The sequence below is a fragment of the Borostomias antarcticus genome (assembly GCF_949987555.1).
Source record: "Borostomias antarcticus genome assembly, contig: scaffold_101, whole genome shotgun sequence".
Taxonomy (NCBI): Eukaryota; Metazoa; Chordata; class Actinopteri; order Stomiiformes; family Stomiidae; genus Borostomias; species Borostomias antarcticus.
Genome location: NW_028175757.1, coordinates 381,403 through 404,712, shown reverse-complemented (window position 1 = coordinate 404,712; position 23,310 = coordinate 381,403). Strand labels below are relative to the sequence as shown.

At 46.8% G+C, this 23,310-nt stretch overlaps 2 protein-coding genes across 2 annotated transcripts in view; one reads left to right on the top strand and one right to left on the bottom strand.

Moving 5' to 3' along the window:
- Nucleotides 1-3,659, bottom strand: part of LOC311328617 (protein-methionine sulfoxide oxidase mical3a-like) — a gene marked incomplete at both ends in the record, with an annotated part of 126,304 nt that extends 122,645 nt beyond the window's left edge. The window contains 8 exon segments of the mRNA XM_084462562.1: nucleotides 752-852; nucleotides 1,520-1,675; nucleotides 2,256-2,357; nucleotides 2,462-2,578; nucleotides 2,684-2,891; nucleotides 3,073-3,138; nucleotides 3,141-3,187; nucleotides 3,455-3,659. Of these exon segments, the coding sequence (XP_084318688.1) occupies nucleotides 752-852; nucleotides 1,520-1,675; nucleotides 2,256-2,357; nucleotides 2,462-2,578; nucleotides 2,684-2,891; nucleotides 3,073-3,138; nucleotides 3,141-3,187; nucleotides 3,455-3,659 (1,002 nt within the window).
- Nucleotides 3,660-12,874: 9,215 nt separating this feature from the next.
- On the top strand, nucleotides 12,875-19,942 carry LOC311328614 (uncharacterized protein). The gene is made up of 6 exons (XM_084462559.1): nucleotides 12,875-13,445; nucleotides 13,857-13,969; nucleotides 18,005-18,104; nucleotides 18,391-18,512; nucleotides 19,274-19,368; nucleotides 19,492-19,942. Exons 1-6 carry the CDS (start codon nucleotides 13,333-13,335, stop codon nucleotides 19,558-19,560), a joined length of 612 nt encoding a protein of 203 aa, XP_084318685.1. The 5' UTR covers nucleotides 12,875-13,332; the 3' UTR covers nucleotides 19,561-19,942.
- Nucleotides 19,943-23,310: the final 3,368 nt, after the last annotated feature.

Sequence of the window (23,310 nt, the reverse complement as noted above, 5' to 3'; positions counted from 1 at the left end):
CTAGGTATAGAGTCTCATCCCTCCTAGCCCCTAGGTATAGAGTCTCATCCCTCCTAGCCCCTAGGTATAGAGTCTCATCCCTCCTAGCCCCTAGGTATAGAGTCTCATCCCTCCTAGCCCCTAGGTATAGAGTCTCCTCCCTCCTAGCCCCTAGGTATAGAGTCTCATCCCTCCTAGCCCCTAGGTATAGAGTCTCATCCCTCCTAGCCCCTAGGTATAGAGTCTCCTCCCTCCTAGCCCCTAGGTATAGAGTCTCATCCCTCCTAGCCCCTAGGTATAGAGTCTCATCCCTCCTAGCCCCTAGCGGAACAAATCTCTCATTCTGCCCAAATTAAAGCTCCAATCCAATTTTTTTTTAAGAATGAGCAATTACTCCGTTAATCCAGTGCCTGTGTAACGAGAGTTTAATTGGGCTGGCCAAATATGAATCCGCTTGTTTTCGCAGGGCTTTCCTCTGGAAGCCACGGCAGCACAGACCACAGTACAGTACAGTACAGTACAGTACAGTCTCTGAACATGAAAGAACAACCGACTTCAAAGAGGTCCTTAAGCTCCTTTATGACTTCCTGTGGAAGGAGCACAGTCAAAGGAAACAGGTGTGTGTGTGTGTGTGTGTGTGTGTGTGTGTGTGTGTGTGTGTGTGTGTGTGTGTGTGTGTGTGTGTGTGTGTGTGTGTACAGTATGAAAGAGAGAGAGACAGACCCAGCCAGACACCTCTCTTGACTCTGAGCAGCAGTCTTTGATCACTCACATGCAGAATGACTCCTTTCTCCAGAAGGCTCTGTTTCTTGGCAGTCATCACAAAGTAGTGCGTGTCATCTTTGTAGTAGACTATGTTCTCCAGGTCAATTCCTGGGAAGCCAACAGAAAGAGGTTTTGTTATTTACATTCATTTGGATAACAAATCCCCTTCCCTCTTCCTGAAGTATGGCCTAACTATCATCTAATCATAGCTTCTCTGACTGTCTTCATTAAGCTAATGAGGACAACTAGCAGTGATTAACCATGAATCAGCAGAAAGAACAAAAGGCCCACAGATTCTGTTGTCAGCAGAAAGTGATTGGCTTCAAACAATCCCTCCAACTACTTAATTGGGAGATTAAACATAATCAAACCCTCATATAATCAAGCACCATCCCATTGTTTATATCTTTTCGTATCAGTACTTTACTATAAAGGGTTGTAAACAATGAATCACTAAACTAATGTGATGTGTGAGCTAAAGCTGAGGTGTGACAGACCTGTGGCCTCCCTCCCTGTCTGTCTGTCTGTCTGTCTGTCTGTCTGTCTGACTGTCTGTCTGACTGTCTGACTGTCTGACTGACTGACTGACTGACTGACTGACTGACTCACTGACTCACTGACTCACTGACTCACTCTCTTTCTGACTTACTGACTGACTGACTGACTGACTGACTGACTGACTGACTGACTGACTGACTGACTGACCGACTAACTATCGTATCCTCACTGTAAACCACTGTAAACGTTATTATAATGTGTCTGAGTTGTGACTGACCCGTTTCCTCCCTGAGGTCCTGGAAGAACTTCTGGTTGAAGATGAAGGCCACCCCGCTGATCTCCTCCACGCTGGCCTCCGCTGTGGTATCCCTGTTGATGAAGTTAGCTGTGATGGCGATGGCCAGCTTGCCCCGGAACTCCTTCCTGCGGAACCCTGGGGGGGAGGGAGGAAGCAAGAAGGTAGACAGGATGTGACCTCATGGCAGAGGGTTTGAAGGGAATCACGTAGACGGTGAGCAAGGATTCTTTCTTTTAGGTTCAAACACAGAAAAGAAAATCAACAAAACAAGCGGCCATTAGAGTTCTTTGTCCTATCCCATGAATACAACCAGATGTAATAACAACCGTCTAAGGTTCAAGGCTAAGGCAGATAGCCAACATGAGGAGAGGAGAAGAGAAGAGAGGAGAGGAGAGGAGAGGAGAGGAGAGGAGAGGAGAGGAGAGGAGAGGAGAGGAGAGGAGAGGAGAGGAGAGGAGAGGAGAGGAGAGGAGAGGAGAGGAGAGGAGAGGAGGAGAGGAGAGCTAGTAGGTCATGGAGGAAACAATCAGCCAATTCCCCAGTTCCTGCTCTGGGAAGATGTATGGAGCGAGCAGAAACTCTCACATACTTACACCACACACATCAAAGGACCATGACGAAACTGGGGGGGACGCCCTCCACAGCTGTTTCTCAACCCTTGATTTCTTAAGGGCCTCCCTGCCCTGCTAGTGTGCCTCAGCTGTTCCGAACTCACCTGCAAGCGTGTTCCTCCTCCCATCCGCCCCGATGATCACATCGAACTCCAGCTCGTTGACGGGGTGCGTCCTCGGGAGGACCTCCGCTCTCCAGCCTATCCCTGCAAAGGACACAGCGTGAGAAATCACACGACATGTGTGACACTTCTGTTTTATTTCAATGCACTTATTTTATTTCGCGTTGGACAATAGAGGCAACACCTACCCTCATTCTCCTGGTCCTCGGGGGGCTCGATCAGACCCTTGAACTCTGCGTTGACGTGGATCTGGATACCGAGCAGCAAGGCTACCTTCAGCAGCATCAGCTGGAGCTGTCGGATACCCGAGGACACGCCCGGCAGTCAGGTGTGAGTGGCGGTGTACAGGAAAACAGGAGCCATAACGAGGTTTGGGGAAACCCAGAAGAGAAGTAGCAAAGTCCACTCACTGATATGATCGATGGCGCCGGCGCAGAATTTGCCGTAGAACTTGTTGGCGCCGAGGCCGCGGAGGTCCTGGATGGTGAAGGGCCAGAGGCGGAGCACGTTGTTCCTGGAGAAGGCGTCTCTCTTCTCCAGCAGGACCACCTTGGCCCCCATGAAGCCCAGCTCTATGGCCGTCCGCAGACCGCACGGCCCCGCCCCGATGATCAGACACTAGAAGCAGAGAGGACACGCCGAAAGTTAACATACGGGCAAAGCAACACCTACAAACCAAGGCTGATGTTATAGCTCACTCACAGCTACATGCCAAATGAATATATAATACAATATAATACAAGGCGTGCAGTAACACAAGACGCAAAAGAGCTAGAAGTTCAAGAGTTAAATGTTAAACCTTAGAGTTGGCCCATGCTCTGCCCTTCTTGTACTCTTTTGGCCGGCCCTCTTTTGGCCGGCCCTCTTTTGGCCGGCCCTCTTGTCCAGCTCGGCCCACAGGGCTTTGGCCTTGTCTGGACCTGAGCTTGTGGTATTAGACCCGGTACTCGCTGGGTTTGAGCTCCAGGTGGTAGAAGACCCGGTACCCGCTGGGTTTGAGCTCCAGGTGGTATTAGACCCGGTACTCGCTGGGTTTGAGCTCCAGGTGGTGGAAGACCCGGTACTCGCTGGGTTTGAGCTCCAGGTGGTAGAAGACCCGGTACTCGCTGGGTTTGAGCCCCAGGTGGTATTAGACCCGGTACTCGCTGGGTTTGAGCCCCAGGTGGTAGAAGACCCGGTACTCGCTGGGTTTGAGCTCCAGGTGGTAGAAGAGACCCGGTACCCGCTGGGTTTGAGCTCCAGGTGGTCGCACAGCTCCTGGAAGGCCTTCAACGTGCCCTCGCAGGTGGACGCCTGGACGAAGCGGTCGAAGAGGACGTGGGCGGGGTTCACCCGGTCGCCCCCCCCCGTGCCCACGCCCGCCCCGTTCATTCCCCGGTCGCCCATGGTCCTCCGGGCCCTGAGGCCCACAACCACCCTCCCTCACCCCCCGTCAGGGCAGAGGGCTCCGGGTCTGGCGCCAGGGGGGGGGCGTTCTCTAGCTCCCCACCTCAGGCATCCTCATCCTATAGACAGGAAAGCAGAAACACAAAGAGATGGACTGAATCAATGCTTATTTAAAATGTACTGTAATTAAAGGCCTAAACTAATTCACAAAGATAAAAATGTACAATTAATTCTGCCTAATAGTAATTTATTACCACCTAATTACATAAAAGCAACTTATAAGTGATGGTATGTTTCTAATGTGGGGTAAATCTGACTGGGTATCAGTCTGCCGGACATGCTGCACCATAAACAGGAAACTCATCTGAGGGAGATTCACCAGGGATGATGGCGAGATTAAGGGGCATATAAATAGACAGGGTATATAAATAGACAGGGTATGCAGGAATTCCAACTGCTCAGATGCAGATCTCATCTCTCCATCAATCTCTTTGCCCTTTCCCTGCACTGCAAGGGACAGACTGTACGCTCTGGCCCACTTCAGGTTTCTGTACAACTGTAGGTGAGCAGTGTTTTGCTGGAGAGGTCTTCTACAGACACAAATGACCTCAACCTCTTATCTAGGACCAGGACCACCGGAGACAGGAAGCTCACTGGGCGGGCACGCACGCACGCACACACACACACACACCGACCAAACAGGAAACACGGGGCAAAAGTGTGCACTCTTGCAGACACGTATACTAGAGAGACAGACACAGCATTCCAGACCCACATTTCAAACACAGGAAATCACTCTGCCATTTCCAAACACTTTCATCCAGAACAATCTCCATGCATTACGTGGTGCTTCATGACTGCTACTGAATAATGGTACCCTGGTAAAATTATGTCCCACAAACGTGATGTGTGATCTTTAAAGTCGCATAGAAATGAAAAAAATTACAAAACTCTACTTTTGTTGTAATCTTATATCAAAGTATATAATTTCTTACTTCCTGGAAAATGGTAGGTCACGTGCAATGACGACAACAGGTACCTTAGATTTTAGGCCAATAATCTCACATCCGTCAATCAACGCTATCCTTCTATCGAATCTGTCAAAAAGTTCTTAAAACCCGTCCACTTGTCAATGTTCCAATAAAATTCCTCTAAACATTATGACCCACCCTCATAGCTTTTTTGCGTCTGAAATACGTCAAACTACGGAAGTTAGATGATCTCAAACGTCCGTTTTTGTGCGACTTTAAGGATCTAAGGCCTGGATTACACTACTGCGTTTTTGCAGAAAAAGACCTACGTTTGCGCCTAGCAATTACACTACCACAGCCAAAAGGCAGCTCGAACCCGGATTCCTTGGGATACGGCCAGAGCTGAGTTTTGCCGTTCGAAATCCGGAGCTGCGTTCTAGTGTAATGGACAGATCCGGAGGCTCCTCAAACTCTCTAGCGCCACCAACCTGTCAAAGTCGGAAGTGTGTTTATTCTGAACCGTATGACCGATTTTCAAAACTGCGGTAGGGATTTGAATGCAGCTATGGCGTTTCACTTGCGAGTGGTCCAGTGTGTGAGTGGTCCAGTGTGTGAGCGGCCCAGTGTGTGAGTCCAGTGTGTGAGCCCAGTGTGTGAGCCCAGTGTGTGAGCCCAGTGTGTGAGCCCAGTGTGTGAGCCCAGTGTGTGAGCCCAGTGTGTGAGCGGCCCAGTGTGTGAGCCCAGTGTGTGAGCGGCCCAGTGTGTGAGCCCAGTGTGTGAGCCCAGTGTGTGAGCCCAGTGTGTGAGTGGTCCAGTGTGTGAGCCCAGTGTGTGAGTGGTCCAGTGTGTGAGCCCAGTGTGTGAGTGGCCCAGTGTGTGAGTGGCCCAGTGTGTGAGCCCAGTGTGTGAGCCCAGTGTGTGAGTGGCCCAGTGTGTGAGTGGTCCAGTGTGTGAGTGGTCCAGTGTGTGAGCCCAGTGTGTGAGTGGTCCAGTGTGTGAGCCCAGTGTGTGAGTGGTCCAGTGTGTGAGCCCAGTGTGTGAGTGGTCCAGTGTGTGAGCCCAGTGTGTGAGTGGCCCAGTGTGTGAGTGGTCCAGTGTGTGAGCCCAGTGTGTGAGTGGTCCAGTGTGTGAGCCCAGTGTGTGAGTGGTCCAGTGTGTGAGTGGCCCAGTGTGTGAGTGGTCCAGTGTGTGAGTGGTCCAGTGTGTGAGTGGCCCAGTGTGTGAGTGGTCCAGTGTGTGAGTGGTCCAGTGTGTGAGTGGTCCAGTGTGTGAGTGGTCCAGTGTGTGAGTGGTCCAGTGTGTGAGCCCAGTGTGTGAGCCCAGTGTGTGAGCCCAGTGTGTGAGCCCAGTGTGTGAGTGGTCCAGTGTGTGAGCCCAGTGTGTGAGTGGTCCAGTGTGTGAGCCCAGTGTGTGAGCCCAGTGTGTGAGCCCAGTGTGTGAGCCCAGTGTGTGAGCCCAGTGTGTGAGTGGCCCAGTGTGTGAGCCCAGTGTGTGAGTGGTCCAGTGTGTGAGCCCAGTGTGTGAGCCCAGTGTGTGAGCCCAGTGTGTGAGCCCAGTGTGTGAGTGGTCCAGTGTGTGAGCCCAGTGTGTGAGCCCAGTGTGTGAGCCCAGTGTGTGAGCCCAGTGTGTGAGCCCAGTGTGTGAGCCCAGTGTGTGAGCCCAGTGTGTGAGTGGTCCAGTGTGTGAGCCCAGTGTGTGAGTGGTCCAGTGTGTGAGTGGTCCAGTGTGTGAGTGGCCCAGTGTGTGAGCCCAGTGTGTGAGCGGCCCAGTGTGTGAGCCCAGTGTGTGAGTGGTCCAGTGTGTGAGTGGTCCAGTGTGTGAGTGGTCCAGTGTGTGAGCCCAGTGTGTGAGCCCAGTGTGTGAGCCCAGTGTGTGAGCCCAGTGTGTGAGTGGCCCAGTGTGTGAGTGGCCCAGTGTGTGAGCCCAGTGTGTGAGTGGCCCAGTGTGTGAGTGGCCCAGTGTGTGAGTGGTCCAGTGTGTGAGCGGCCCAGTGTGTGAGTGGCCCAGTGTGTGAGCGGCCCAGTGTGTGAGCCCAGTGTGTGAGTGGTCCAGTGTGTGAGCCCAGTGTGTGAGTGGTCCAGTGTGTGAGTGGCCCAGTGTGTGAGCCCAGTGTGTGAGTGGTCCAGTGTGTGAGTGGTCCAGTGTGTGAGTGGCCCAGTGTGTGAGCGGCCCAGTGTGTGAGCCCAGTGTGTGAGCCCAGTGTGTGAGCCCAGTGTGTGAGCCCAGTGTGTGAGTGGCCCGGTGTGTGAGCCCAGTGTGTGAGTGGTCCAGTGTGTGAGCCCAGTGTGTGAGTGGCCCAGTGTGTGAGTGGTCCAGTGTGTGAGTGGTCCAGTGTGTGAGCCCAGTGTGTGAGCCCAGTGTGTGAGCCCAGTGTGTGAGCCCAGTGTGTGAGCCCAGTGTGTGAGTGGTCCAGTGTGTGAGCCCAGTGTGTGAGCCCAGTGTGTGAGTGGTCCAGTGTGTGAGCCCAGTGTGTGAGTGGTCCAGTGTGTGAGCCCAGTGTGTGAGCCCAGTGTGTGAGCCCAGTGTGTGAGTGGTCCAGTGTGTGAGCCCAGTGTGTGAGTGGTCCAGTGTGTGAGCCCAGTGTGTGAGCCCAGTGTGTGAGTGGCCCGGTGTGTGAGCCCAGTGTGTGAGTGGCCCAGTGTGTGAGTGGCCCAGTGTGTGAGCCCAGTGTGTGAGCCCAGTGTGTGAGTGGTCCAGTGTGTGAGCCCAGTGTGTGAGTGGTCCAGTGTGTGAGCCCAGTGTGTGAGCCCAGTGTGTGAGCCCAGTGTGTGAGCCCAGTGTGTGAGCCCAGTGTGTGAGCCCAGTCTGCGAGCGACCCAGTGTGCAAGCAGCCCAGTGTGTGAGTGGCCCAGTGTGCCAGCGGTCCAGTGTGTGAACTTCAGCCACTCATCCACATTTTGAAGGGCATACCATCATTATGTGATGCAACTTCTATTGTTATATCCTTTGTTTCAGTGTGTATACTTTAATCAACAAACATCTTTTCACGTGGGCTTTTACATATACCCCACGTTCAGTGTTTTATGATGAAACAGATTATGACCTCTTATCATGCACCCTGGTGACTGGCTTAGTCAATCTGTGAAGCCAAACATGAGTTGTTGCTAATTAGCTCAGTGAGATAGAGGGTGTTGCTTGGTGTCAGAGGTTACAAGTTCAATCCTCAACTGATGCAAAATGAACATTGGAATGTCAACTTTCTGTCTTTCGTTGTCTTCCTATTCTCTCGCTTATTTGTCCTAAACTTGTCTGAAATTGGGGCGCCCCGGTAGCTCACCGGGTAAGGCGCACCCCCATATGAAGGCTAGTCCTTCGCGCGGCGGACCCGGGCTCGATTCCCTGCTCGGGTCCTGTGCCGCATGTCCTCCCCTCTCTCTCCCACGTTTCCTGTCTCTCTAAACTGTCCTGTCCCATTAAAGCTGAAAAGCCCTAAAAAAATAACTTATAAAAAAAAAAAAATAACTTGTCTGAAATTGCCTGGCCCCGGCTCATCACTGCACAGCAGCTTAAATTGGGGGCCAAGCAGTGATGCTGCGAAGACCACCATTGTTCTTGTACCTTTTCTTATTTAGGAATATGGATATGGAGTTTGGATTACTGGAAAAAAGACTTTGAGCTCATTTGAGTCCAAATGAGCAACTTTTTCCTCCTACTACTGCTACTTTGTAGATTACAAGTGTGACAGTTTTGTACTGCAGTTTAGCTGAGTACTTTAATGATTTAATCATGTGTGGGCTGATTTCATCATTGTTTAGGCTTGTATGTGTGGCTGCTACAACTTGTTTTAAATACAATCTATTTTGCACCATGGTAAACTAGAGGCCTGATAGTAGCCTAGTAAAAATCAGAAACTCAAAAAAAGTCAGGATTATGCAACCCTGGTTGATCCATTCAGTGCAAGTCATCAGAGTGTATTGTGCTGTGTGATTGAATCATTTAAGTTGTCTAAAGACACTCTATTCTGACAACTAGCTGACTGTTACCTGTTAAGATTGGGCAAGGCATACATACAACAAAGTTATCACTTCCAGTGTGAAGTAATTGGTAGCTTGATTAATAAAGTATTCTTTGATTTTGAAACGGTAGCCGTATGTTGTTATTTCAGTTGTATGTTGTTATTTGTTATGGGCAGATCAGCAATGGGATTCTTTTTAAGATATGACTAATGAGATGTGAATTAAGACCTAGCTAACGATAAGTAACACGTGGCAGAAGGGAGGGGTTCTGGGGGCGTGTGAGGTGGGCGGTGGATCTTGAAGAGCTGGTCATTTTTGGCCCTGGGCGACATAAATAAATAAGGTGAACAGTAGTAATAGGCTATAATATTGTTATCACAGCAGCGCAGATTGAGATTACAATTAGAGATTGAAATACAAGTAGGCTATCTTTTTGTATTCATCACACAAAAAATATGATTTTTAAAGCAGGGAATGCGTACCAGACATGGAACACAAAAGGAGATGGAAATGTATTTGTTGGTGACTGGATTGTTTTCCCTGTTCGAAAACATAGCCATGAGCAAACACAGTATTGTAATCCAGGTCTAAGATTTGATGTGCCAGGATCCAAGCAGAATCACAAGAGAGAGTATAACTTTGTGAAGACGTTCCTCTGGAAGGAACTTGGAGCTACAAGACTGAACTAGAAACATAAGTATAATTTTGTTACTTTAATAGCTAGTGCTAAGTGCTAAGTCGTCAGTGTCGTTGTGAAACTGCTTTGTTATTCAATGTTATTGTGAGAGTTAGTTTCGGCCTGAGCTAGACTAATTGCCCTGTTGAGTGGGCTGAGGGAGTGGCCTGCTGAAGTGAGGATATATAAACAACACAGGCCCAGTGTTCCCCAGATTGCTTTAACCTCTGGAAGGAACTTGGAGCTACAAGACTGAACTAGAAACAAAAGTATAATTTTGTTACTTTAATAGCTAGTGCTAAGTGCTAAGTCGTCAGTGTCGTTGTGAAACTGCTTTGTTATTCAATGTTATTGTGAGAGTTAGTTTCGGCCTGAGCTAGACTAATTGCCCTGTTGAGTGGGCTGAGGGAGTGGCCTACTCTCCTGGCAGACGATTAGCAATCAGCAGTTACTTGATACTTGATGTCAGCAGCATTTGATACGGTAGACCACCAGATCCTCCTCTCCACCCTCGAAGAGAAAGGCATCGATGGCTCTGCACACTCCTTGTTTGCATCCTACCTGACGGGACGCTCCTACCAGGTGACATGGAGAGGGTCGACGTCGGAACCGCGTAGTCTGACTACGGGGGTTCCACAAGGGTCTGTCCTGGGTCCTCTCCTGTTTTCCCTCTACACTACATCTCTGGGCTCTGTCATTTGCTCGCATGGCTTCTCCTATCACTGCTATGCCGATGACTGAACAGACAAAGGCACAACGAGGGCATTTAAAAAGCCGATACCAATTTATATAAAAAAAACACAAGTTCTGAGAATGGTCTGACCCATATTATTGTATCGATATGATGACACTGTTCTTGCATAGATTTAGATTAAGGTTGCCCATTATTATCACTCAACTGATGAATAGGACCTCAAAAATATTATTCTGCCTATAAGATTCAGTATACTTTATACTTCAGTATACTTCATACTTCAGTATACCATTCGGACCAATTACAGGTAAAAAAAAAAAAAGAAAATGTCTCAATGACATTTTGAAATTACTTGAAAGAAAGCTACCGGACATAAGTGCAAGAGCAGTGGTAGTGTGCTCTGTCCCAATTATAAACCACAAAAATATCCAAACTACAGCTGATCAGAGATTCCGTTAATGAGTGATTAGCAGCAGCAGCTTTGGGTATATTTGGGCTGTATGAAAAAACGCTGTATGAAGAGATCCTGGGAGAAAACTCACAGTTGGAATGGATGTTGGACACTTAACCCCCCCCCCCCACACACACACACACACACACACACCCACAGAGTTCAGAGTTCAGCATCAGGACTTCAAATTTAATGAGCTCAGGACACCAGAGTGCTTCTTAGATATGATAAGTTGAAGGAAACCCAAGTGAGAGGATGAAGCTGCCTGGTCAGTGTTTTCACACAGAGCCATCAGGAGCAGATCAAGCCTGAACTAATCCAGCCTGAGACTGAAGGATTCAACATTAACAAGCTAAACGTGTGAAGGTTGTCAGAGTGTACTCTGGTCGGTACCAGATGTGTGAAGGTTGTCAGAGTGTACTCTGGTCGGTACCAGATGTGTGAAGGTTGTCAGAGTGTACTCTGGTCGGTACTAGATGTGTGAAGGTTGTCAGAGTGTACTCTGGTCGGTACTAGATGTGTGAAGGTTGTCAGAGTGTGAAGGTTGTCAGATGTGTGAAGGTTGTCAGAGTGTACTCTGGTCGGTACTAGATGTGTGAAGGTTGTCAGAGTGTACTCTGGTCAGTACTAGATGTGTGAAGGTTGTCAGAGTGTACTCTGGTCGGTACTAGATGTGTGAAGGTAGTCAGAGTGTACTCTGGTCAGTACTAAGTGTGTGAAGGTTGTCAGTGTACTCTGGTCGGTACCAGATGTGTGAAGGTTGTCAGAGTGTACTCTGGTCGGTACTAAGTGTGTGAAGGTTGTCAGAGTGTACTCTGGTCGGTACCAGATGTGTGAAGGTTGTCAGAGTGTACTCTGGTCGGTACTAGATGTGTGAAGGTTGTCAGAGTGTACTCTGGTCGGTACTAAATGTGTGAAGGTAGTCAGAGTGTACTCTGGTCAGTACTAAGTGTGTTTAGGTTGTCAAAGTGTACTCTGGTCGGTACCAGATGTGTGAAGGTTGTCAGAGTGTACTCTGGTCAGTACTAAGTGTGTTTAGGTTGTCAGAGTGTACTCTGGTCGGTACCAGATGTGTGAAGGTTGTCAGAGTGTACTCTGGTCGGTACTAAGTGTGTGAAGGTTGTCAGAGTGTACTCTGGTCAGTACTAAGTGTGTGAAGGTTGTCAGAGTGTACTCTGGTCGGTACTAAGTGTGTGAAGGTTGTCAGAGTGTACTCTGGTCAGTACTAAGTGTGTGAAGGTTGTCAGAGTGTTACTCTGGTCGGTACCAGATGTGTGAAGGTTGTCAGAGTGTACTCTGGTCGGTACTAAGTGTGTGAAGGTTGTCAGAGTGTACTCTGGTCAGTACTAGATGTGTGAAGGTTGTCAGAGTGTACTCTGGTCGGTACTAAATGTGTGAAGGTAGTCAGAGTGTACTCTGGTCGGTACTAAATGTGTGAAGGTAGTCAGAGTGTACTCTGGTCGGTACCAGATGTGTGAAGGTTGTCAGAGTGTACTCTGGTCAGTACTAAGTGTGTTTAGGTTGTCAGAGTGTACTCTGGTCGGTACCAGATGTGTGAAGGTTGTCAGAGTGTACTCTGGTCAGTACTAAGTGTGTTTAGGTTGTCAGAGTGTACTCTGGTCGGTACTAAGTGTGTGAAGGTTGTCAGAGTGTACTCTGGTCAGTACTAGATGTGTGAAGGTTGTCAGAGTGTACTCTGGTCGGTACTAAGTGTGTGAAGGTTCAGAGCCGGTCGGTACTAAATGTGTGAAGGTTGTCAGAGTGTACTCTGGTCGGTACTCTGGTCAGTACTAAACGTGTGAAGGTTGTCAGAGCTGGTCGGTAGGTTGTCAGAGTGTACTCTGGTCGGTACTCTGGTCAGTACTAAATGTGTGAAGGTTGTCAGAGCTGGTCGGTAGGTTGTCAGAGTGTACTCTGGTCGGTACTCTGGTCAGTACTAAACGTGTGAAGGTTGTCAGAGCTGGTCGGTAGGTTGTCAGAGTGTACTCTGGTCGGTACTCTGGTCAGTACTAAATGTGTGAAGGTTGTCAGAGCTGGTCGGTAGGTTGTCAGAGTGTACTCTGGTCGGTACTCTGGTCAGTACTAAACGTGTGAAGGTTGTCAGAGCCGGTACTCACGGTGCTGTAAGTCTGTCCGTTCCTCTTGATGAGGAAGCTGGAACAGTTCCTAATAACCATCCACTGCAGATGAGACGACATGTTGGCAAACCTGCATATAGGAGAGAATAATGTCAACACAACAGGACAGTAACCCGGACCAACATAACAGCAAGACCCCAATACCCATCTAGAGATCTAGCACACGTTAGCTCACTAACCACACTCATTCATTCACTTTACACATCAACTACCATGTTAGTTAGGGTGAAACGCCTGCAATATTAACAAGCTAGCTAGGTTAGCTTCTTAGCTATCTAACAGACTAGAAGAAGCCGGGATATGATTTGTAAGCATTCAAATACGTGTCTGTAAGACAATTAGACACAAACTGTGGACAAGTCCAGCAGCTAATATGCTAACGTTAGCATGCTAGCCATCTGCTCGAGGCCTAGCTTACACACGCTTCACATCATCATATCCCGACATTTCACTATCTAAACACGAAGAGATGCATCACATATGATACATAACGATGTACGTTACTGGCCTGATACATGATGGGCGACTTAGGTGGAATATAATTTGTGTAAAATCCTAATTTTCTTCCCGAGGAGCAGAACGCGGCGCGACCACGTTACCTTTCATGCCAAATGCCAAAATGTAGCTAGTCACTCAGAGCTGTTAGCTGTGCATGTACAGTCAGTCGAGTGAGTGAGTGAGTGAGTGAGTTTGTGAGTGAGTGAGTGAGTGAGTGAGTGAGTGATCAATCCATCCATCCATCCATCCAGGAACAACATTATTGAGTCCAGATGATCGTTTTGCAGGCATGTTGCTGGAGCTCCCTGGCCCTGTGCTCAGCCAGATGCTGCAGGATGAGGCCATGCTGACGGAGGCCCTGGAGAAAGCTCTCAGAGCGCTGCAGCTGCCTCAGGGAACCAGGTCAGAGAACGCAGTCCAGAACCTTCCCTCATATGGGTTATAAGAGAAAGCACAGTCCAGAACCTTCCCTCATATGGGTTATAAGAGAAAGCACAGTCCAGAACCTTCCGTCATATGGGTTATAAGAGAAGCACCGTCCAGAACCTTCCCTCATATGGGTTATAAGAGAACGCACAGTCCAGAACCTTCCCTCATATGGGTTATAAGAGAACGCACAGTCCAGAACCTCACATGTCATATGGGTTATAAGAGAACACACAGTCCAGAACCACACATGTCATATGGGTTATAACTGAATGCTTAGATACTTAGCTACTGTGCTCATTAGTGAAGTGACTGTACTTATAAATTGAATACCAGTAATATGAAAACATTCCGGCTTGGCTCTACCATGGTCTGTCTCCCCAACAGTAAGGCGACATCTCAGGATGACGATGATGTGTCTGTGTCCTCTGACTCGCTGGGGGAACAGCTGTTTGAACTGGTGGACATCTACAACACAGGCCACACTCAGAAGATCACAGGTAAACTACAACACAGGCCACACACAGGAGATCACAGGTAAACTACAACACAGGCCACACACAGGAGATCACAGGTAAACTACAACACAGGCCACACACAGGAGATCACAGGTAAACTACAACACAGGCCACACACAGGAGATCACAGGTAAACTACAACACAGGCCACACACAGGAGATCACAGGTAAACTACAACACAGGCCACACTCAGGAGATCACAGGTAAACTCAGTCAATCAATGTATGCTCAGTCAACATTTCACCTGCAGTATTCAAACCGATGGTTTCTCACTATTGGTTTACATTACATTACAGTAATTTATCAGGCGCTTTTATCCAAAGCGAGTTACGATAAGTGCATTGAGCACAGGTAGTCAAGAGAACTACTAGACTATGAATCATCACCTTTCTAAACAAGCATCTAGGAGCTTAAAGGAGTAGTAAAGGGAAAATGCATGTGTAGCCCTGTTTTAAGGTTACTTATGATCATATCCAATGGTTCAGATCAAAACGTTGACAAAACTAGCACTTTTGAGAAAGTCTGATAATTGCTCTGCCACCGTTTTGGTCATACAATGGATGTGGGTGAGCACCTTGAAAAATCATTCAAAAATGTTAAACTCTCAATTTCAAAGTCATTGCCCACCCACATCCATTGTATGACCAAAATGGTGGCAGAGCAATTATCAGACTTTCTCAAAGTCTGATAATTTGATTTGTCATCGTGATATTGGGAGATTCATAGACAAGATTTGCAAAGCTCTGATATAATAGTGTGTTTCCCTGTTGCTGTGTGTACAGGTATGTTATGTTATTGTGTTTTCCTGTGTCGCTGTGTGTTCAGGTGTGTTAATGTGTTTTCCTGTGTCTCTGTGTGTTCAGGTGTGTTAATGTGTTGTCCTGTGTGTTCAGGTGTGTTAATGTGTTGTCCTGTGTGTTCAGGTGTGTTAATGTGTTGTCCTGTGTGTCAGGTGTTAATGTGTTGTCCTGTGTGTTCAGGTGTGTTAATGTGTTGTCCTGTGTGTTCAGGTGTGTTAATGTGTTGTCCTGTGTGTTCAGGTGTGTTAATGTGTTGTCCTGTGTGTTCAGGTGTGTTAATGTGTTGTCCTGTGTGTTCAGGTGTGTTAATGTGTTGTCCTGTGTGTTCAGGTGTGTTAATGTGTTGTCCTGTGTGTTCAGGTGTGTTAATGTGTTGTCCTGTGTGTTCAGGTGTTAATGTGTTGTCCTGTGTGTTCAGGTGTGTTAATGTGTTGTCCTGTGTGTTCAGGTGTGTTAATGTGTTGTCCTGTGTGTTCAGGTGTGTTAATGTGTTGTCCTGTGTGTTCAGGTGTGTTAATGTGTTGTCCTGTGTGTTCAGGTGTGTTAATGTGTTTTCCTGTGTCTCTGTGTGTTCAGGTGTGTTAATGTGTTGTCCTGTGTGTTCAGGTGTTAATGTGTTGTCCTGTGTGTTCAGGTGTGTTAATGTGTTTTCCTGTGTCTCTGTGTGTTCAGGTGTGTTAATGTGTTGTTCTGTGTGTTCAGGTGTGTTAATGTGTTTTCCTGTGTCTCTGTGTGTTCAGGTGTGTTAATGTGTTGTCCTGTGTGTTCAGGTGTGTTAATGTGTTTTCCTGTGTCTCTGTGTGTTCAGGTGTGTTAATGTGTTGTCCTGTGTGTTCAGGTGTGTTAATGTGTTTTCCTGTGTCTCTGTGTGTTCAGGTGTGTTAATGTGTTGTTCTGTGTGTTCAGGTGTGTTAATGTGTTTTCCTGTGTCTCTGTGTGTTCAGGTGTTAATGTGTTGTTCTGTGTGTTCAGGTGTGTTAATGTGTTTTCCTGTGTCTCTGTGTGTTCAGGTGTGTTAATGTGTTGTCCTGTGTGTTCAGGTGTGTTAATGTGTTTTCCTGTGTCTCTGTGTGTTCAGGTGTTAATGTGTTGTTCTGTGTGTTCAGGTGTGTTAATGTGTTTTCCTGTGTCTCTGTGTGTTCAGGTGTGTTAATGTGTTGTTCTGTGTGTTCAGGTGTGTTAATGTGTTGTCCTGTGTCTCTGTGTGTTCAGGTGTGTTAATGTGTTGTCCTGTGTGTTCAGGTGTGTTAATGTGTTGTCCTGTGTGTTCAGGTGTGTTAATGTGTTTTCCTGTGTCTCTGTGTGTTCAGGTGTGTTAATGTGTTGTTCTGTGTGTTCAGGTGTGTTAATGTGTTGTCCTGTGTCTCTGTGTGTTCAGGTGTGTTAATGTGTTGTCCTGTGTGTTCAGGTGTGTTAATGTGTTGTCCTGTGTCTCTGTGTGTTCAGGTGTGTTAATGTGTTGTCCTGTGTCTCTGTGTGTTCAGGTGTGTTAATGTGTTGTCCTGTGTGTTCAGGTGTGTTAATGTGTTGTCCTGTGTCTCTGTGTGTTCAGGTGTGTTAATGTGTTGTTCTGTGTGTTCAGGTGTGTTAATGTGTTGTCCTGTGTCTCTGTGTGTTCAGGTGTGTTAATGTGTTGTCCTGTGTGTTCAGGTGTGTTAATGTGTTGTCCTGTGTGTTCAGGTGTGTTAATGTGTTTTCCTGTGTCTCTGTGTGTTCAGGTGTGTTAATGTGTTTTCCTGTGTCTCTGTGTGTTCAGGTGTGTTAATGTGTTGTTCTGTGTGTTCAGGTGTGTTAATGTGTTGTCCTGTGTCTCTGTGTGTTCAGGTGTGTTAATGTGTTGTCCTGTGTGTTCAGGTGTGTTAATGTGTTTTCCTGTGTCTCTGTGTGTTCAGGTGTGTTAATGTGTTTTCCTGTGTCTCTGTGTGTTCAGGTGTGTTAATGTGTTGTTCTGTGTGTTCAGGTGTGTTAATGTGTTGTCCTGTGTCTCTGTGTGTTCAGGTGTGTTAATGTGTTGTCCTGTGTGTTCAGGTGTGTTAATGTGTTGTCCTGTGTGTTCAGGTGTGTTAATGTGTTGTCCTGTGTCTCTGTGTGTTCAGGTGTGTTAATGTGTTGTCCTGTGTGTTCAGGTGTGTTAATGTGTTGTCCTGTGTGTTCAGGTGTGTTAATGTGTTGTCCTGTGTGTTCAGGTGTGTTAATGTGTTTTCCTGTGTCTCTGTGTGTTCAGGTGTTAATGTGTTGTTCTGTGTGTTCAGGTGTGTTAATGTGTTGTCCTGTGTGTTCAGGTGTGTTAATGTGTTTTCCTGTGTCTCTGTGTGTTCAGGTGTGTTAATGTGTTGTTCTGTGTGTTCAGGTGTGTTAATGTGTTGTTCTGTGTGTTCAGGTGTGTTAATGTGTTGTTCTGTGTGTTCAGGTGTGTTAATGTGTTTTCCTGTGTCTCTGTGTGTTCAGGTGTGTTAATGTGTTGTCCTGTGTGTTCAGGTGTGTTAATGTGTTTTCCTGTGTCTCTGTGTGTTCAGGTGTGTTAATGTGTTGTCCTGTGTGTTCAGGTGTGTTAATGTGTTTTCCTGTGTCACTGTGTGTTCAGGTGTGTTAATGTGTTTTCCTGTGTCTCTGTGTGTTCAGGTGTGTTAATGTGTTGTTCTGTGTGTTCAGGTGTGTTAATGTGTTGTCCTGTGTCTCTGTGTGTTCAGGTGTGTTAATGTGTTGTCCTGTGTGTTCAGGTGTGTTAATGTGTTGTCCTGTGTGTTCAGGTGTGTTAATGTGTTGTCCTGTGTCTCTGTGTGTTCAGGTGTGTTAATGTGTTGTCCTGTGTGTTCAGGTGTGTTAATGTGTTGTCCTGTGTGTTCAGGTGTGTTAATGTGTTGTCCTGTGTGTTCAGGTGTGTTAATGTGTTTTCCTGTGTCTCTGTGTGTTCAGGTGTGTTAATGTGTTGTCCTGTGTGTTCAGGTGTGTTAATGTGTTGTCCTGTGTCTCTGTGTGTTCAGGTGTGTTAATGTGTTTTCCTGTGTCTCTGTGTGTTCAGGTGTTAATGTGTTGTTCTGTGTGTTCAGGTGTGTTAATGTGTTGTCCTGTGTCTCTGTGTGTTCAGGTGTGTTAATGTGTTGTCCTGTGTGTTCAGGTGTGTTAATGTGTTGTCCTGTGTGTTCAGGTGTGTTAATGTGTTGTCCTGTGTGTTCAGGTATGTTCAGGTGTTGTCCTGTGTCGCTGTGTGTTCAGGTATGTTGCTGGAGCAGCATAAGGAGGAGGTGTTGAGTCTCCTCTCGGCGCCGGCCCTCCTGGAGGAGCGGGTCCACCGGGCCCTGAAGAGTCTGCAGGAGTGAGTGACATCATCATCATCAGGAGATTAACTCCTCCCACATTATCTTCAAGAGATATTACACTACATACTCTAGGCTTCTACCACAACTCCATTTTGTTTACTAAGCTACTGTCTAGGGCAGGCAGGACTTATTATGTACTGCTGCCACTTTTAATTCATTTGAATCTGGTTGTTTGCTGTGGATGTTGGAGCATCTGGAGATCATATTTGGGAGCGTTCTAGTCAGACGTTCATGCTACTCTTCTGGGTGTTATACGTGTGTGTCTACGCTGTCGGACTGCAGGCAGAATGTGGAGGAGACGGATGTGAGCGACTCGTCTGACGCTGATGACACGGAGAGGATGGGAGAGAGGCTGTTCTCCCTGGTCCAGGAGATGGATGCAGCGCACGCTAATGACATCACAGGTAATCACTTACTAATTAATCACGAGTAATCAAGTATCTTGTGGACCATGGTAGTCACTAGCCGATGTTCTTTGACTAGAACTATGTCCAAGTGCCCTTTAATGAGACTCATTGCCCTATAATTTTCTCCATGGCCAAAGGTCGGAGGATAATTGACCTATGACCCTGGAAGGTTTCCCTGCATGGCTTTTATACGGTTTTGGTCTGGTCCGGTTTCAACCCCTCTACTGCATCTTTGGGTTCTGTGAGCCTCATATATCTATGAGTCTAAGAGCTTGGCTGTAATGTGGTTCTGGTTCTGGTTTGGTCTAGTGTGGTTCTGGTTCTGGTCTGGTCTAGTGTGGTTCTGGTTCTGGTTCTGGTTCTGGTCTAGTGTGGTTCTGGTTCTAGTTCTGGTTCTGGTCCTGGTCTAGTGTGGTTCTGGTTCTGGTCTAGTGTGGTTCTGGTTCTGGTCCTGGTCTAGTGTGGTTCTGGTCTGGTCTAGTCTGGTTCTGGTTCTGGTCTGGTCTAGTGTGGTTCTGGTTCTGGTCTAGTGTGGTTCTGGTTCTGGTCCTGGTCTAGTGTGGTTCTGGTTCTGGTCCTGGTCTAGTGTGGTTCTGGTTCTGGTCTAGTGAGGTGTCCTCTCTCTCTCTGCAGGCATGCTCCTCGAGGTGGACTCTGGTTCTGGTCTGGTCTAGTGTGGGTGTGGTTCTGGTTCTGGTTCTGGTCTAGTGTGGTTCTGGTTCTGGTCTGGTCTAGTGCGGTCTCCTCTCTCTCTGCAGGCATGCTCCTGGAGGTGGGCTCTGGTACCGTCGGGCAGATGCTCATTGACAGGTCTGTGTTGAAGCTGGCTGTTCAGAAGGCACAAGCAGCACTGGTAACTATTCATACAACGATTCATATAGAAAAATACATAAACATGATCTTGAACTGTGCCAGAGGAATTGCCAGAATATTCCAATTCCAATTCTATCCTCTGTGTTGTTTTTCTTGTTGACAGGAGAGCATCTGGACCCAGCAGGATGAGGGAGACAGACGGACCTGGCCCGGTTCTGTTCAGTACTCATGAGCGCTCAGATACTGTGTTCAGTGAACACGCGTGTAATGTGCCATGATGCATCATGGTCTAGCATCCTGTCTTTGTCCCTGTACAGAACATGCACTGATGCCCAGGAGTGTCTGAATACTGTGCTGCAGCACTAAGCAACTATTCCAATGTGAAAAACAAACCAAGGCTGCAGACAGACGTGTCCTCTGGGACGGTGGTGCCACCATCTTGTGACTGAGTCTCCATGCAGAACCAGAGTTATAATACGCTATCATTTAGCTTGACTACACTCAGGATTAGTCAGTGACATTAAATTAATTCAGTGAATTTACTACCTTTAGACGATGTGAGCTGCCAAATTGTTTGTGATCAACTGCAGATGTGTGTTTTGGTATTTGAAAAAAAAAACATGTCGCCAAACCTCATTTACATCTAATAAAGTTAATATAATGAAACACAGACACTCTTTTTTCTTTCAAAGTGCTAAAGAGCGCAAAAATATCTTTATTACCATGTTTTTTTGTGTAGAATTTTACAAGGGTGAATCCTAAACACAAAATCAATAGCATTTCTCAGACAAAATGGAACCTTTGGGAAATCATGATGGGGTGGTCTCTACACACAAACATATCAGGAGCCGAGGAGAAGCAAGGGATTCTGGGGGACAAAATCATGACACAAAACAGCAGTCAAAATAAAATAAAAGGAAACGGTAGTTTTGAGTAAAATTAATTTCACAGATTTTAGGCCATTTTCATCTGCAGAAGCGGCCAATACAAATGATCAGAAAGTGAATCCAGGTATTATATTATCTATTATGAATCTAAAATGCATTTCAAAGCTAAACCAAGAGGAAAGAAATTAGTTGCTCTCCACACAAGCTTTATTGACTACAGCTCATAAATACAATCAATCAGATATACAAATATTTGGATAGATTTATTTTGTACGACATTTAAAAATGATGTGTTTTAGTCCTGAATCCTGTGAAGATCAGTCGTAAGTTGTCGTTGCTCTCGGAGGGGAGAGAGCCAGAGTTAAGACCCCTAGCGCACGGCGGCGTGGTGTTCATACGCTGCAAAGAAAATTAAATAAATATCTAAAAAGAAGAAACATTCCATCACTCCAAAATGTCAATCTTCACTGGGGGAGGAGTCGAAGCCTTGAAGAACAGCGCCCCCTGCTGCCCCGGGAACCTAACTGACCCCTGGCCCTGCCCCACCTCAGCGCTACACAGTTCATTATGGGGGGTGACCTCAGACATTCCCCCTCTGACCCTCTGACCCTCCACATAAACACAAGCGACCTCCAGGACACCGGCGAGGAGCCAGACACTAGCATGCACGCACACACACACAATCACACACAAATACTAGCATACTAACTGATAGAGGTGCAACTCGTCTTTCTGTCTCTTACACGCACGCACACACAGACACAGTTTACCAGAGGGACCTCAAACAAACTGAGGGGAGGATTTAACAAGCTTGAACTCCCAATCGCTGTGACCACGTACACACGTGACCACGTACACGCATGTGACCACGTACACACGTAACCACGTACACAACAACAAACCACGACAACAAACCCGGTGACGAGACAGCAACATATATCACATTTCATGTAACCCAATAATGATCGTCTGTTAAAAAATGCTAGATGCACTAATTTATCGAATTAATTAAAACCTAAAAGGGTATGTTATACGACGTATTTAATACTGTGTTGTAGCCTGCTAAACGCACCTCGTGTTACATTTGTTTATGAATGAGCAGAGAACGCCCACGAGGTCGCCTCCTCACCAATCAGAATTCAGTTGTAGCTGCACGTCAGATGGGGAGGCGACAGTTGCCTGTGAGAGCAGAACACAACCCCCATTATGATTTCAACCTAACTTGGCGATCACTCGCATAATAACAGTGTTATTAACCATAATAGCCTATAAACACACGCATTATCAACGCATTGTGAAAATGAACAAATCTCCCGTTAGTCGGACAACTACTAACAAGCTATGCTGAGATCATAGTCTTTCCCATTTAAATAAGTTATTACAGAGAAAAAAATAAAAGCCATGATTAAAATACAGAGTAACCTAGGCAACCACATAGCAGTGAAAAGACTGAACACAAATTACTTTTAACTTAAATGTATTACTGAAAAATTGCCGAATAACAGGTTGAACACTGAAGGTGACCTGTGTGATGTGAGGTCGAATTATATCACACAGGAAATAAAGCAGAAGAATGTATTCCAATGATGTCACAATAAATCAAAAAACCTCTCTTGATCAATAGCCTACATTCTAAGATTGTTTTACGATTGTTAAATGATCAACCAAGTGTTCTAAATCATAATATGAACAGTAGGCCTGTGTGAATATTATTTCTGTGAGGTGGTTGTTTCTAGATTTTCAAGATTAAGATCTATTTACTAACCATGTATATGGTTCACCCAGACTAGGACTTTGACTAGGGGAATGGCCTGAGCACTCTGTTGTGCATGGAACCCACATCTTGCACATATGACTAATAAACATCCTTGAATCAAACCTAGTGCATCGACAACTGGACGTCTTTATTAAATGGAAAATGTACAGTTTACTTGATTTGAGGAAGAAAAACAAGGGTCATTTTGTGGCAAGAGCAAAGGACCTCTCTACTGAGTGCACCAGCTTGTCTCCAGCCTAGACAACCTGTGGTCATTTCTATTCTAACCCCGAACACAACATGGCAGAGCCATCAGTCTTCAAAGGTGAGTTTGTTTCATATTTTCAACACTTTATCAGGGGAGAGCGCGATCGCAGTCCCCCACTACCAGAAATTATGCAGTCGGGATTCCAACATTTGAGGAATTCGCTGGGGTCAGCACAGCCGGAGAGCAATGGCTGAGCCTCGCCCAGGGAGAACCACCTTCATGATCATGGTGTCTCCCCTGCCAGGTAAGTATGAGTTGTACACGGCCGCTGTGGGGAGGTCATTCCCCTGCATACACTAAACCCTGATGGTGAACACACGTCTTTCTACCATTTCCCAGCATGCAATGCTGTATCAATACAGTTTGTTTTCATAAAAGTGTGTTCATTTTTGAAGTAAAATTCCAGTGAATACATCCCCATAAACACTGGTGCATATCATAATCGAACACAATCAGCCAAAAGCCTAAAATAAATGTTTTTACTTACTTTTACTCCACTAGTACTAGCCTACATTCACAAGAACAAAGAAAATTCAGACTGCAGTTCTGCTACTGAACACCAGGGGGAGACTCGTCCCTCTCCAAGATGCCCTCGTAGAGCCACGCGGTCTCTCCCCAAACCTTCCACTCGAGCCGGCGGGAGCGCTGTGCGAGCCAGGGACGCAGCCAGTCACTAGTCAGTCAGACTGCCACATCTGTCCTGCCTTGACTAGGGAGGCTACTAACTAACACAACAATGACATTTTAACTGCAACAACTCGGTTGATTCTATGCAATAATACAAGGGGGGAGGGACACAATAACCTAATAAATTGAGGATCATCTCAGCAACTTTCCCAGCGTCATGACTTCCCAGCAACTTTGGCTACGTTGTGAATATGAAAGTCTCAAAGCAGCGTTAAATCTTCCTATTTTTCTTTTGACATCTTATATCCCCGGGGGGAAGTGCACCGTTCCTGGAGGTACTGCAATACCAGGTCGATGCGTGGAGTGGACGGAGCAAGCCCCTATTCCATCTCCCTGTTCCAAAAATCAATTTAATATATGGTCCCCGGGTAGGGGACGTATCAG